The sequence below is a fragment of the Rhinolophus hipposideros genome (genome assembly GCF_964194185.1).
Source record: "Rhinolophus hipposideros genome assembly, chromosome: 15".
Lineage (NCBI taxonomy): Eukaryota > Metazoa > Chordata > Mammalia > Chiroptera > Rhinolophidae > Rhinolophus > Rhinolophus hipposideros.
The window spans coordinates 28775376-28790532 of NC_138061.1; the positions used below are offsets into that span (position 1 = coordinate 28775376).

The 15157-nt window shown below is 40.0% G+C and overlaps 1 protein-coding gene across 2 annotated transcripts in view; it reads right to left on the minus strand.

The window, feature by feature from the left end:
- LGI1 (leucine rich glioma inactivated 1) overlaps nt 1–13665 on the minus strand; it is a 35287-nt gene extending 21622 nt beyond the window's left edge. Inside the window, exons 1-2 of one of the 2 annotated variants that reach the window (XM_081074291.1) lie at nt 13162–13665; nt 12677–12748 (exon numbers count right to left, since the gene is read on the minus strand). In XM_081074291.1, the coding sequence (XP_080930417.1) occupies nt 12677–12748; nt 13162–13628 (539 nt within the window). In that variant the 5' untranslated portion in view covers nt 13629–13665. The remainder of the gene's footprint in view (nt 1–12676; nt 12749–13161) is intronic. The other variant, XM_081074290.1, reaches the window with a different exon arrangement.
- Between the last annotated feature and the right edge of the window lie 1492 nt (nt 13666–15157).

Consider the following 15157-nt stretch of genomic DNA (forward strand, 5'->3'; position numbering starts at 1 on the left):
TTCTGGCAGACAACCATAATAATGCTGCCCAACTTACAAGGACTTAAGAAATCCAGTGAAATAACAATCCCTTTTTTAGGAATTAATTAATCAATACAAGTTGTCTCAAGTCACATTAAGATCGTGTCAACCTGTATATTTTTTCAAGTAAAGAATTTAAAAAATTTGAGTGCGGTTTGGTGCATTCTGCTTAGGTAAACTATATGTTCATTGTAGAAATTCTGGAAAACAATGAAAAGAAGAAAATAAACATCACCATAATCATACTACCCAAAGATATTGATCTGCATATACATAATACATGCATTTTAATAAAATTGGGATAATAATTTTTATATTGTTCTGTGTCCTCCTTTTCATGTGCTCATTGCATCAAGGACAACCAATGACAATAAATTTTCAATAGTATAATTTTAACATGAATTTTGCATTATTATATCATGATTTAACCTTTTCATTGTTGATTCCATCTTTTGTTATTATGAACAGTACGATAACCATCCTCTCATACAAATATTTTTCCATATTCCTAATTATTTCTTTAGGATAGACTGGGGATAGATTTCTAAAAGTAACGTTATTGGATTATTGATGGTTTTTAAAGTCCAGTTCTTTATTGCTAACTTGTACCAAATTACATGTTCAACTCTGAGTGTAGAAATGCCTATTTTAGCATATCCTCACCAATATCTAGTATTATCATTTTTGTTTCTTTTTCTATGGAATTATGTCCTTTGACCATTGTTGTTGCTTTCTAAGCACTTTTTATTTATTAAGAATATTATCTATTCTTTTCCTATATTATTTGATGCTAAGACCTTTCCCTACTATTTATGATTGTCTTTTCATTCATGATTTTTAACACATAGAAGTTTTACATTAAAAAAATATGAACATGAATTTTTATTTAGAATGGAAAAGGAAACCAAAACATTATAAGTATTGAAAGGATGTCAAATACCACAAAAATCATAATATCCAGCATAATAGTTAATAATTAACTGTCTACACAAGAAGTTTTACATTTTAAACAAAATATGTCAACTTCCATTGTGTATTTTTTCTTTCCATTTATTGTTAAAATATTCTCTTATACCTAGAGATCAATGAAAAATAACCTACACCTCCCCCTTTTTAATTTCCTTTTTTTTTTTACATTTGACTGTTTAATCCATTTGGGACTTATTTTTATGTATGATGTGAGGTGAGACACTGCCTTGATTCTTTCTTAAATATTTACTCAAATTTACCCAAAGCCTTTTTTTGAACAATTAATGCCTTCCCCATTTGTGAGTATTGCTTCCTTTAAATGTTTGCTATTTTAATCACTTTTCTCCAAGACTCAAATCTTGGATTTATTTATTACTCCCACTGCGTCCGAATTTATTTTTTTATCGGTTTATTATTTATTTTCTTTTGATTTCCTTAGGATATTTATTGAGTTTTGTGCCAATTCATATATTTTTATTCTTTCTGATTTAAAATGTAACTATTTAGAAATAAGACTTTACCACTGTGTAAAACATCCTGTAAGTTTGGGTAGGTAATAATTTTTCACAATTGCATATTTGATTTCAACAAGTATTTAAAATAATATTCTTAAAATCCCCTATTGATGATAGGGTTTTTTTAATAAAAGCTTTCATCATTTTATTATTGATATTGCATTGGGACAGATCACACTTCTTCATAAGCAAAAATTAACAAGGCCATAAGGTTGTTAGGGGGTTGCTGGCTGAACTAAAGAACTAGGACCAGAAACATTTAATTGAAAAGTAGCAGAAAAGTAAGCAAAGGGTTAGTGTAGAGCTCAAGAGTTCTGAAGGAGCCTGCGGTGGGCAACAGAGAAGTAAAGGAAGGAGCAGAAGATCAGCAAGTGAGGATCTAGCTGCATTAGAAGGAGGTCAGGGCTAAGGCTGCCCAACATCCAGCTGGAAGGCGGTCCACAAGAGCAAAAGGACTGGGCAAGCACGTGTATCGATGCAAAGGTTGCTGGGCCGCTGAAGTGGTTTCCTGTCCTGCTTCTCACCTCTTCTAGGGACCAGGAAAGAGCATTCTGAAGAGGAAATCAGGAAGTCTGGCTCTTAATTTCCACGTGGCCATAAATCCTCTGTGTGGCCTTGAGCACGTCATTTCTCCTCTCTATATTGTCAAATCAGAGGTCTAGACTAGATCACTTTCCTGGTCACTTCTAGCTTGAAAGCTGTATGAGTCTATGCTTGGAGCACTGTGGGTATCATTCATGGGAGAGTAGGCATGGGCTCCGCATGGGGAGGCAGGCCTGCTGATGGCTGAATGGGAGGAGGATCCGGCTGAGAAAACCTCTCCTTGTCTCAAACCAGATGGCTCATCTGATCATGCCAGGGCCCCGTGGCTCTAACAACACCTACGTCTCTAGTCACCTGTGACATCTTGCCTGCCATCAGAATTGTCATTGGCCAATGGATGGCCTGCATCCTGTCTTCCAGTCCAGAAAAGATTCTTCTGGCTATGGATGGGAGATGATTTAGGGGGCTCTCCCCTACAATAAGTATTCTGGATGAAGAATGAGCAGCAAACACCCAGTTGTCACTTGGAGACTGCACTGATTAGATATTGAATAGAGAATCTGGTTTCTAAGCTTGCAGCTGCCACTTATTGTGCCCATGATGCATTAAGTACGTGAATCTATTTAATTATCTGTCAAAAAAAAAAGAATTATAATAACAAAAAACTTCCTGGAAAAGTCTAAGAATTACACGAGATAATGTATATACGAGCATGTCTCCAGTGCTTCTGCTGAAGAATATCTAAGCAAAGATCATAGACATAAGATGTCAGGGCTGGAAGAGCCCCTAGAGCTAGTGAAGGGCATTAGTTTTACTGCTAGGGAAACAGGTTGAATGAGACTCTCACCTGCCCAAGAGAACTGCAATTCCCTGTAGGTATCACACAGGGAATTAGGCAGCCGTGGCAGTGTGTGTAAACAAGAGTGTGCACACTTCCAGGTACATCTGTGAGTCTGTATGTTTATATACGCACATATATGTACTCACTGACAAGAGAGCAAGATGCACAGCTTATAGCTGTTGGAAGATTTGGGGGTACAGCTGGAGAGCTCACCAACTTCTTTATAGCTGCCATTGCTTAAATGATTCAGACTCTGGTTGTTACCAATATTCTCCTTTTTTCCAAAAGAATAGGGCCGGTTGAATGATAATTAATGATAGGCTGATGACTCACTTTAGTGAATCGCACACATTCTAAGTGCATGTGTCATTGGAGTAATTTGAATAATTTACATTTGACTATTTTAAAATATGCTTTCAAGATAGGAAAGCATTAAAATGGGAAGCATCACACATGAGTACATTATTTCACACTTTTTTTGATTCTAATCCTTGAAAAACATTTTCAGTGTAATTCAGATGATTCTTATGTAGACCACCACTTCTTCAACCTGCAGAATAACCTTACTTTTGCTCCACATAAGTCTGAGTGGGGGAGCACCCCAGAGAGATATGTAGTTCAATTCCTCTTTTCACAGGTGAAGAAAGTGAGACCTACAGAAGGTAAGTGACTTACCCCATGTCACATCTTTTGTCAGCAGCAGGGCCAGGATGAAGGAGAATGTGGGCGTTAGATTTGCAAAGTTTCCCTTGGAATATTCTTGGCATGCACACCAGCAGACCTGAGCGTGGACTTACCCCTTTGGTTTTATAGTTTTATCACCTTTCATGCCAGGATAGTCAAAGTCTTCCTTTCTAGGAGTGGCATAGCCCACCTCCCATCTCCCAGTATTGTTTACAAATTCAGTCTGTAGCTCCCTGGTCCTGAAACACTAAGAAGGGACTTAAATTTTTTCTAAAGCCTATTCTTGCCAAACTTCATCTTTAGCATCTTGCCATCTATTAACTCATTTCAATCCTCAAATGTCTCCACTTAAAAATATAAAGAACACTGAGGTGAGAGAGATAAAGGGATTAGAAGCTTATGACTGGCAGAGCTGGGATTCCGTGCTCAGGCTCTTCTCACTGGGACTGGTAACGGGATATGGGCAAGTCTGTGCTTCTTCTTTTTAGTCCCATCAGATCCCCATTATCTGCTGCAAATGTAGAACAGCTTTGCCCAGTGGCCCTAGAGTGTATGCCCTGAAATGCAAGGACTTCATGGGTCGAGAGGTTTGACATGAACAAAAATAAATAAATATGTTGGGGAAAAGCGGGTATGTGAAGTTCATCAGTGTTCTTAATTACACGAATCTTTCTATCTTTAAGTAAATTGAGACTTTTCAAAAGGGAATTAAATATGCAGTTTCCCAATGGTATTGATAACAGGACTCTTTTATCATTGAGCTTTACACAAAATGAATATTCTATGGATCATACCCAGGTAAATGCTGGTTTAATAACTGGTTGAATAACTGTGAAGGAACTGGCTCCAAACAAAAACAGTGAGATTGTAAATTTAAACTCAGGGGCCTTTTTCCTCTTGAATGGGCTGCCAGTGATAATCTACTTCCTCTGAAAGATAAAGCATCCCCTGGGAGGTCCCCAACGAAGTAGTGTGTGCCAATCTGTTTGACCAGGTGCATAGCCTGCTGATAAGGCGTGAGTCCCAGATATCATACTCAATGAACCCACACTAACAGAATTGTCTGAGTTACTCCTCATATGGAGATAGAAGATCTAAGGTGTTCTTGAAGATGGATTTCTTTCTACCTACCTAACTCTGCTAGCAAGCCTTTCTAGAACAGGTGAGGCATAGATAATGAAGCTAATAAATAAAATGAATACCAAAGGCGTAGGTTCCGTAAGTTTGGTCCATAGACTCAATATTCTATAGGACGCTAAAAAAAGTGAAACAAAATAAGTCCAGAGGCTTTTCCATGCCAAGGGGCACTGTGAATAGCCAAGCAGGGATAGAATGTGCAGTTTCCCAAATTTATGTGAGCACAGAACCCTTTTTTCGCAGGACAACCGTTTCACAGGACAGAAATTTAGAAAACATTGGCCTAAGGTGTAACTTTAAAGAAGTCCTTTGTCTTTTGCTGTTTTTTCCTTCAATCTCTCTCTCTCTCTCTCTCTCTCTCTCTCTCTCTCTCTCTCTCTCTCTCTCTCTCTCTCTCTCTCTCTCGCTTACACATACAAATGAAAGTTGAATCCTAGGGAAACTAGATGTTCTTGCCAACAACGCTGCCACTCTTTCAAAGGGCTTTGGAAACTCCTTCTCAGTAATTGTCTCCAGGAATCAGGACACAGTCCCCTGAATACACTCGTTAATGGCAAAGGCTGATCTTTTGAGAAGAAATTTGATTTGGGGAACAAAACTATGTAAAGTCAATTCAAGCCCAATGACTCATGTTCAAGAGGAAGTAGGCAGAGTGGTTAAAAGTGAGGATGTGGATTGAAAGCCCTGCTCTGCCTCTTATTAGGGGTGTGACATTGAAGAGGTTACCTAACTCCTCTAGGACTCAGTGCTTCATCTGCAGAATAGAGAAAATCATATCCCCTTACAGGGTTATTGTGATGATGAAATAAGAAATGAGATATATAAAGTGCTTAGCATCAGGCAGTATAGAAATGGCAAATGCCCCCTAACAAAACCGGTTTTATTGCGTGGCTTGTAAATTGGCAGTGAAGACAATTCTGAAAAGTATCTAGACGTGGTTAGCCATAGGAGCACAGCTGGGAAGAATCTATGACCTACCACAAGAAGTTCTCTGCAAGTCGAGAGTTCTTTGTACATATAAATTCTAGTCTGTTTATTTTTTTCTAGTCTGTTTATTTTTTTTTTAATGTGTAAAAATCACATTTTACACAGGCAAAGGACCTGCCATCTTGCCATGTAAACAGGCCCAAAAATTCCTTTCCAATCCTTGCCCCATGAGAGGGATACTGAAACATGGTTTTATCATCAGCCATCATGGGGAAGTCCTGGTAAAGTCTCAATGGACCTGCTTGGGAAGTGGGTAATTATTTTTAATAATAACTTCATAATAACCAATTTCATATTATGAGGCTTTTTCACTTCACAATCTAATTTACTGGTTTGTTACAATTGATGTAATAAATTTTGTCCATTTCCTTAACAAGACCATTTTCTATATTATATTAGAGTAACTCTGTAAGATAGAATCAAATACAATAGGATTTTAAGCTAGGAAGAGACCTTAATTAATTGAATGTGAAGCTCACAAACGCCAACTTATCTTTTGTTTGGTCTTTACCCTGTTTCAAAGTCTGCTTCCAGGTGTCTGCTTTCCCCTGAAAATTGGGAAATTACGGCCCCATGTTCATGTGCCATATTCTCGTCAGCAATAATATGTTGGATCTGAGGCTGTCTTCTTTAGGTAAGACGTGTCTTCTCTGGTTTACCCTAGTCTCTACCACTACCTATTGTCGTATATCCAATTGTTTCTTTCATTTACTTTACCACCCCCACTCTCATTGGCATTTGAGTTTGAGAACCATAATTTAATCTATCTCTGGTATTTTACACATATAACATGTGAGGCCCAGGGATATTTTGTTACCAACCCAAGATCACACAGCCCAGTAGTGGCTGAACTGGATTTCACACCCATGTCTCCTGACTTCTAGTTCAGGGTTTTCACCAGCCTACTGCAGAATTACTCATCTGAAAACTGGTCAGTGTTAATTATTTTAAACATAATCTGATATTTTTTTTGCAAAATATGGTGCCAGTTGTTTTTTCATGAAGAAGAAGTGAGAGAGTTCTGCTTCCTCTCTTCCTCCCTTTCCCCAGAAAGGTATATCGTTCGTGTTTCCTGTGAGACATATGTGAAGGAGAGATTTCTTAGCAGGTTCTGATGGAGACACATGTGCAGATCAACAAAATTTTAAAACTGGGATTGTAGGCAGACCCAGCCTCTTCAATCAGATGCTCTTCTGATGTTATGGTTGTTCAAATTAAAGTGATTTTCAGATACTATAATAAAAGCTAATGTTTATTGAGTTACAGGAACTGTTCCAAGCGCATTGTTTCCTTTAATCCTTACTGTAATCCTATGCGATAGGTACTATGGTTATTCCCTATGTTGTGGATACACATAATGAGGCTTGATGAAGCTTGCCCAAACTCACAGAACTAGTAAGCAGCAGAGTGGGGATTTGAACCCATGTTTAGCTGACCACAAAAGCTGTGTTCTTTGCTACCTGCCACGTTGCTGGCTCACTAGGGTTAGCCATTTTGATATCACAGCTGTCATAGCAAAGCCCCTGCAGTCATTTTGTAGCCAACATCATCAGCCAGAGGATCAACGACTGGCAAGCCTCACCATCATTAACACTCAATTGAATACCATTCTGAACAAAATGAGAAAGCTTATCAAGACTACCTTACAATATTTTCAAATACAGGCAAAATATAATTTACCTTTTTTAGGAATCACCGTCAGCTTGGGCCTGTCATATCAAGGTGGGAAGAGAGAGATGTCACTTATCTTTGTGTCCCTCACAAAGGCCAGTGCTGTGCCTGCAGCACAGTAAAACCCCAAAATGTGTTTGCTGAAATGGGAGGTTTTTTGTTTCATTTTGCTATTGCTTGTAGCTATACATTAAATAAATAGTCGTTTTAGCTAAGCAAATATAAAACTCAAAAAGGAAATCATCTTTGTATTAATGAATTTTTTCTCATCTTAACAATGCTTAACCAACATTTCCCTTTGGATGTCCTGTCAGACTGGAGAACAGAGAAAGCGGGGATTCTATCCTTCACAGGAGAGAGATTAGTCAGCCTCTGTAGTCAAGTGAAGAACCTAGGAGCCTAAATAAGATTTTTCACATGTCGAAGGCCTAGAGGAAGTCAGAGTGGGACAAACGAGATTCAAGCAGTGGGTCTAAGGAAAGGCTTTGGATACTTGGCCTTTTAAGTTCTGGCACCCTGGAAATCTCTGGTGAAGAAGTTTGACATCATAATGTCATGAGCAAATGATCTCTTCATATTATTTTGGTTCAGCTCACTTTTCAGACCTCCACATTATTAGTTCCTGTGAAATACAATTGGGAAAACCCAACATAAGTGTGACCATGACCAAGACTATCTACTGATAGGAAAGCAGGAGATCTTAGTATAAAATCTATCAAAATATGGATCGAATTCAACAAATATATAGTAAGCAAGGTCGAGGCTTACAACATCGAGGCTCTTCTCTAAGACTTTTGCTACTGATAATCCTTCATGAGAGACACGGGCAGATGCAGCACAGACAGCTCTAATAAATGACAGGAAGTACTAGAGACATCAGGAAAATCCCTAGAGTTTGAGAAAACAGAGTCGGGGACTTCAGTCTATTTGGAGCTTGGGGTGTGTGTGTGAGTGTGTGTATGCATGTGGTGTCAATATGGTGAGAGATGATCCTGGACAAATAGCCAAATTCTGTTAATACCAACTCATGTGTTGGGACTTTCTCTGTTTCTAGGGAACCATTAAAGGCTTCCAAGCACGAGGGTGACATGACGAGAGCTGTGTTTCCGGAAGGTAACACTCAGGGACGTGGGTTGAATGGGAACTGGAAGCAGGGGGGGCCAGAGCAGAAGCTCCAAAACAGCAAATGCAGCCAGGGCCATGGCCCTGGGTAGAGAAGAGGCAGCAGATTCTCCTGCTGTTTAAGAGGGGACTCGTCCAGTTGGAAGCGACAGTGAGGGACAGGGACAGGGAACTCCTAAGTTTTTTGCCTGAATAATTGAGAGGAGGAAATACACTTTCAGGGAAAACGTGTTGTTTTGCACCGAGTTATTTACACAGTTGCAACAAATTTTAATTAATTAAAAAGTTAAAAATCAGAGCCATGGGTCATTGGGTGAATTGTAGACAAAACAGCCTCGATGGCTGCAATTGTTACTTCTTGGTCCATTGTGGGGCATTAGTTGGGCAAAAACCAAAACATGCTCATCTAAAACCAGCTAATAATTCCACTATAAGCCTTCGTAGCTGATAGTTCGGGCCTGAGTAGTCATTGAAGAGTGCTCATTTTCTCTTATATTTGTGAGATAAGGAAGAACAGAAAAAGAGGCGGAACACTGTAAAGGTGAGATAGGCCATGAATATTTTACCCTGGACTAATAACATTTTGAGCGACTAAACGATAAAACTGTAGTAAGGCTAGGCTTATTTATCTTGTTCCTGCTATTAGCTTTTCCATTTTTCAGGTTTTTTGATTTTTTATGGACTATGCACTTCTGTGTTGATTAATAAAAGAAATAATAATTCCCCCCCCCCCCAGAGAGATCAGTTCTATTGCTTCAAAGAAGATAAAATCTCACTGGAATAAATGGAATTTTTTTTCTTATCACACTGAATTATTATATAGAGATTTTTTTTTTGAGCATGATACATAGACCAACACTGTAATTTACTTCCTGCAACTAGAAGTCTCTGAAGAGTTGCAGACATTTAGTTTATTAAAAATGTTGTAAACGATTGGCAGCGTGGCCTCATTTTATACTTTTAAATTTGAATTTTACTTCTGTAATGAACCTATATCATTGGGGATTTCAGTCTGTAGATGAGAAGTGCTGTAACATGTGAAAACTCATTTCTGTAAATTACATTCATTACAAACATCACTTCCTCTCACGATATGCAAACTAGAATGAATAATCATATTCATTGGTTATGTTTCACAACTGGCCCTATGAAAAACATCAGTGCAATGGCATTTTTTTTTTGAGAAAGCTTTTGTTGTCATTATTTAAAACCATAAGTGAAATATATTTTTTTAAATATATCTTTTGTACAACTAATCTGATGATTTTTTAACTGGATAATTTTTTTTCTTTATATGGAGCGTGGGCTTTTGTTTTCTTGGTCTCTAATACACACTGCCAGCGATGGCCCACCCGCATCTTCTCCCCAAACACTGTGTGTACTTAGGGAGGAACCATGTCTGCTTCCCTCAGTACCTCAGGCTGACATTTCAAAAAGTCCTTCTCATCATGTCTCTACAGAAGGTCTGAAAAAGCATTTAGGGCCATAATGAAATCACCAAATTGTTAGGATGGATGATGGGAAGGGGGCATTTCTTCGCCCTTTTTAACAACAGGCAAGAAACCAACTACCTTTGTATATTAATCAAGCAGAATTGATTCAGGCAGAATATGACAGGTCAGTTTGGTAATCTGTGGTCACAAATGCCATTAGAATTCATTGCACACCCCAAGCAAACCCCTCAGGCTGGTGTGATCAATGCCTGATCTGCAGGCAAAAGTCCTGCAAAGGCAAATTTAGGCGCCTTACTTATCATATTTCAATGGGGAGGGGGTGGGGGGGGGTGGCAGCCCCCATGCAGTTTTTAGAGCACTGGATGGCCCTGTCCCACAAAAGAACTCTTTTTGTTGGTGAACCATCCATTCCCACCACTGTTATGATTACGGTACAGTTCATACTTGGAGCCTTAGCTTTTATTTCCTCAGTGAAAATGAGCTTATTAGACCCTTTCCTGAGGGTGGGAGGAAGCAGAGAACATTGGGCAGGAAGACTGGGGAGCAAAATCTTTAGGAAACAGGGTTCTGAAGATTAGAGACAAACTTTGACTCTTGGTGATTTTGCATAGGATATGCTCTGGCACAAATCTGCCATGTGGAGGTTAGCCAATGTGAGTTAAGCTGGGACATACAGGGCAAGAATTACTCTCCCTTTTGTTATTTCTGAAACCCGAACTGCTTTTAGAAATAAGGGCTGGAATGTTCCATAGGAACTTGGAGCATGGGACACAGGGGCATGGCACATACTTGGTGTGGGCTATTTAAAAACCAGTTCCTTGGCTTCCCTCTGTGATTCTAAATACGTGTAATCACATTACTGTGCAGCAGTCGGGAACTATTTCTATAACATTGTCCAGCATCTGTGCTTGCCGAGGCTGGGTCCACTCAGCAAAAACAAAGTGGAGATGTGCTAACTGATTAGGTGAATCAATCCATGCTTTCTGTGTCACTGCTCAAGTCCACCTAGTGTTGAAATATGAGTAGAGTGTCAACTGACACTTCCTGAACTTTATCCTGGGGGGAGAGAGATGCCTTAGCTCATCAAAAAGATGCTTTTTAAGTGAGCCACTCATTTATTTAACAAACGAACAACATAAGCATGATTTATCACTTTCTGAGATACAACCAATTCTTATCCCAGCATTAAAGACTTTGACCCTTTATGTGCTAAAGACTGTCTTTGTTGGATTTGTTTGATGTGCTAACACTTCCCCTAATTACACTGTTAGCCTTCAATCAAACACATAAATGCCTTAGGAATATTCTACTCAATTGTTAATCACTCAAAGACAGTAGCTAGTAGAAGGACCTCAGCTAACACTGTTATATAATGTCAAAACACCTGATCAGGTTTGTGAATGAATGAAATAGTCAAACCCGTTTTGGGATTTCACATAAACAAAACAACAAATTAAGTGACTTTTTTTTAAAGCTTTTTAGCTTTATGTAAAAATTTTAAAGCCTACCATTTATAAAATGTGTAACCATTTGACCTTATGCCAGGCATTTTATCTACTGAAATCTTATTTATCTCTGCTAACAACCCTTCAATGTGTTATCACCTCCATTTTACAGATGAGGAGACTGAGGCTCAGAGAGATTTAGCCATTTGCACAAGATTACAAGTCTAGTTTCTAGTGAGTGGTGGGGTGAGATTTATACACAGGTCTATGCAATTTCAAATCTATGCTGTTTGCTTCTGTATATCTAACTTCAAACAGCCAAATGGTCAGTTAAGGCAAGAAAACAAAAACAATCAAAAAGAATTCCAAAACTTGGGTCCAGAAACCTGCAGTTCGGATAACTAAAACACAGTTGATTGACAATTGGCTAATCCCCTTCTGGAAACGTATAACTACAACCTGGTCTGTTGCCTGATACCTGAGCACCAGGGGACCTCTTGACCCCGCCCCCCCCACCACACACGCATGGGGTCTTGCTCTGAGAACTAGCGCTCCAATAGCCTCACATTTCACATCAGAAAAAATTGTATATGTGACATTATGCCTGTGGAGAGATCTGAGTCAAATATTATTTTTTGGACTATTTTGAGACATAGAATGAGTATGTGGTTCCCTCATGGCTAACTCAAAACACACAACCAAGACTAATCCTTTGCCCTATCCTATATTAATATTTTCTTTCCCTCCTTGTAAAGGGACTAGTTATAAATTAGATGAGATTAGCAAACAGTCTCTCCAGAATTAATCTTTTAAGGAATTACCTAGAAAGAACCCAGATTCCGCCCCCCCCCCCCACAGTAAATCATACAGAGTAGCAGCCTGCCCTGGCTTTCCCAGGGGACAACATCTTGAGCGCATATGTTATGCTGGGTTCTGTACTGACTAATTCAACAACTCCAGGGCCAAATAACCAAAGTTCCCAAGTCAAAAATGAAAGTAAAATAGTGGAATGGACTTGGGATCATTGTTGTAATATTCCAACAACTTCATAAATAGCCATGAAAGTAGACAGCATTACAGGTTAGCAAATTTACCATCGGCAAGAATCAACCTGCATTGTTGGTGTCAAGTTGCAAACAAACCCATCTACCTCTCACTTGACTGATATTCTTTTTCTTTCAAGAAATAGAATCACATTTGACAAAATGAATATTGAGATCGTTTTACTAGAGGGCTTATCCAAATATATGCTATATTAAAAATAGTCATGATATAAATATTTCTCACAAGAGCTGCAGCGATGGTGTGAATAAAAAACTCCCTTCTGAGATTTCAGTAAAACCAGATCTCACAAAGGATCTGAAAGAAAACAAACAAAACAAAACCAACAAATAGACACACACAAAAAGACACACATACACACACACAGAACAAACCTTATGTTAATCCAGTTTAGCAAAACAGTCACTATTTTGACACAATTTTATAAAGTACGATACTGTTTCTTCCCAGATGGAGTAGGAAAAATGAATCTGCCACAGGTTTCTCATAATAATGTTCAGGGGTGGGGGGGATCTAAGCATGTTCCATAACAGCTAATCAAAATCAAAATTTCTAAATGCAGCAAAATGTTAGCACTGTCAAATGGCCAAGCGTGCAAGAGGAATCAATCTCTCTCTCTATGCCCTTCTCCCAATACATGCAAAGCCCCAAATACACTGGCTGGAATTTTAAAATCGTAAATTAGATAGCAAAATGCTTACGGGCCTTACAATGAGATAACATCAGGAGGAACGGTGCGTGGAATGGATCTGGCATTCTCACATAAAGCATTATCTTTGGTACAAGTACACACGGCAGGGCATTTTGGCTTCGCTGGCTTCTTCCCCTCAGTCAGCAAAAGCGCAGATAAGAGACATAGGAAATAAGCAATTCTTTTCAGAGGGATGCAGGCATTTCCCATCCTTTGGCTTCTCTCTGATTCCATGCAGTCGACAAAATCTCCCCAAACATGAACAGGGCTTCTGGAATTCAGCTGGTGATTGTCTTGCTCTGAGACCAGGTCACATAGGAGTCCACCCTTTTCCTTTGCCTCTGTATCTCTGCTTTTCAAAACAGGGACCTGCAGCTGATTCGTGAGCTGCTCCTCTCTCCAGCAATGCACTGCTCGGGGAAGAGACCTGTGAGGTGCTGTGAGATGGGAGGGATCCAACTGCTGGAGGAGAGAGCCGACTTGCATCACCACGAAAACACCGAATACAGACCAGCCTTCGAAGGCAAAGTGAAGTGATGTAACAGCAAATAAACAGCTTTCTGCTTGCACCGGGAGGCCCTTTAATTGTTACCAAAAATAGGATGGCATTATGTCTTATTAGTGGGTGGGTGGGCGGGTGGGTGGCAGCAGTCAGCTTGCATGGGGTCTCGGTAATCTCAGAAACCTCTGGGAATTTGCTTTTCATGTGGCAAACAACCTAGTCAGAAAAACCAGCTTTGGAGCCAGCCCTGGCTGGAAAAATGAAGTTAAACGAAACTCTCTCCCTCTGCAGCATTTGGCTGAAACCTTGATATATCTTGCTGAGTCCACCCGACTAATGCCATCGTTGAAAGGCAAATAAGAACACATGGAGAATGTGACTTTCAGGGAATGAATGTGAGTAAATACTTTTTTGACACTTATCAACTGTCATGAATTATTGGTTTTCATAATCCTCCCTCCCCCTCCAAATGTGTAAGACATTCTCTCCTTCCATGATGAGGGAGGGAAAAAGAAGAGTATACTGCCTCTGTGTACCATCCACCCTCCTGGCTTCTGGAACTCTCTGTTCTGTAGCACCAGAAGCCGGGAAGGAATTCCCTGCCAGCAGGAGGCAGCCAACTTTAGATTCTCGGGGCTCTGCAAAAGGCCCGGCTCAGCCCAGGAGGCTGGGAAAACACTGGACTAAGAGCCGAGGCCTGGGTTTGAGGTCCCACTTCTGCCAAGAACTAGCTGATGTTGTGTCTGGATCTATTCCCCAGTCTGTAAAATGGGGATGATAGTATAGCCATTTCATAAATACTATGAACATTAAATAAAAATGGTAAGATATGTTACTCACATTTCTTGGGAAAGAGGATGCTCATATGGGGAAGGAAATTCATTTAAAGAAGAAAAAAATAAGAGGCCCTGGCACTGGGGCAGTGCAGTACAGACCAAGAGGGTGGGAAGACTGTTAGGACGGAAGAAGAGTTGGACAACAGAGCAAATGTGTGGTTAGGACATAAACCCATCCTCCCTGGGAGCCTGATGCTTTGACAGTCTACCCTTTCCTTCTCATAGCACAACCCGTGCCCTGTGAGGGGCGGGCAGCAGTAGTCGGGCTCATTCTTGTACTTGACTGAGGTCTGTTTATCCAGAAGGCTGTGGGCTCCTTGAAGGTAGAGCTCCTGCCGTGAATCTAGTGTCTGGACAGCATCGTGCGCGAAGTGAGCAAGCAACCCCGATGGCTTCACGTGAGACAACAGAGCACAGAGGTTACTCATGGTCAGGACGTGCTCACCCAAAGAAACTGCAGATCACACCTCAGAGTTACAACAAAGGGAGCTGACAATTCCCTAAAGAAGGAACAAGTTCCAGGTAAGGGGAATGAAAGAGAGGGCTGCTGAGAACATTCCCGGTGGAGGGAACAGCATCTGCAAAGGCCTGGCCATGACCCGGGAGGCCTGTGGGCCCCCTGTGAAGTGTGGTAGGCAGAGAAGTGATAGAATCTGTGTTTGTGTTTCCAAAGGACC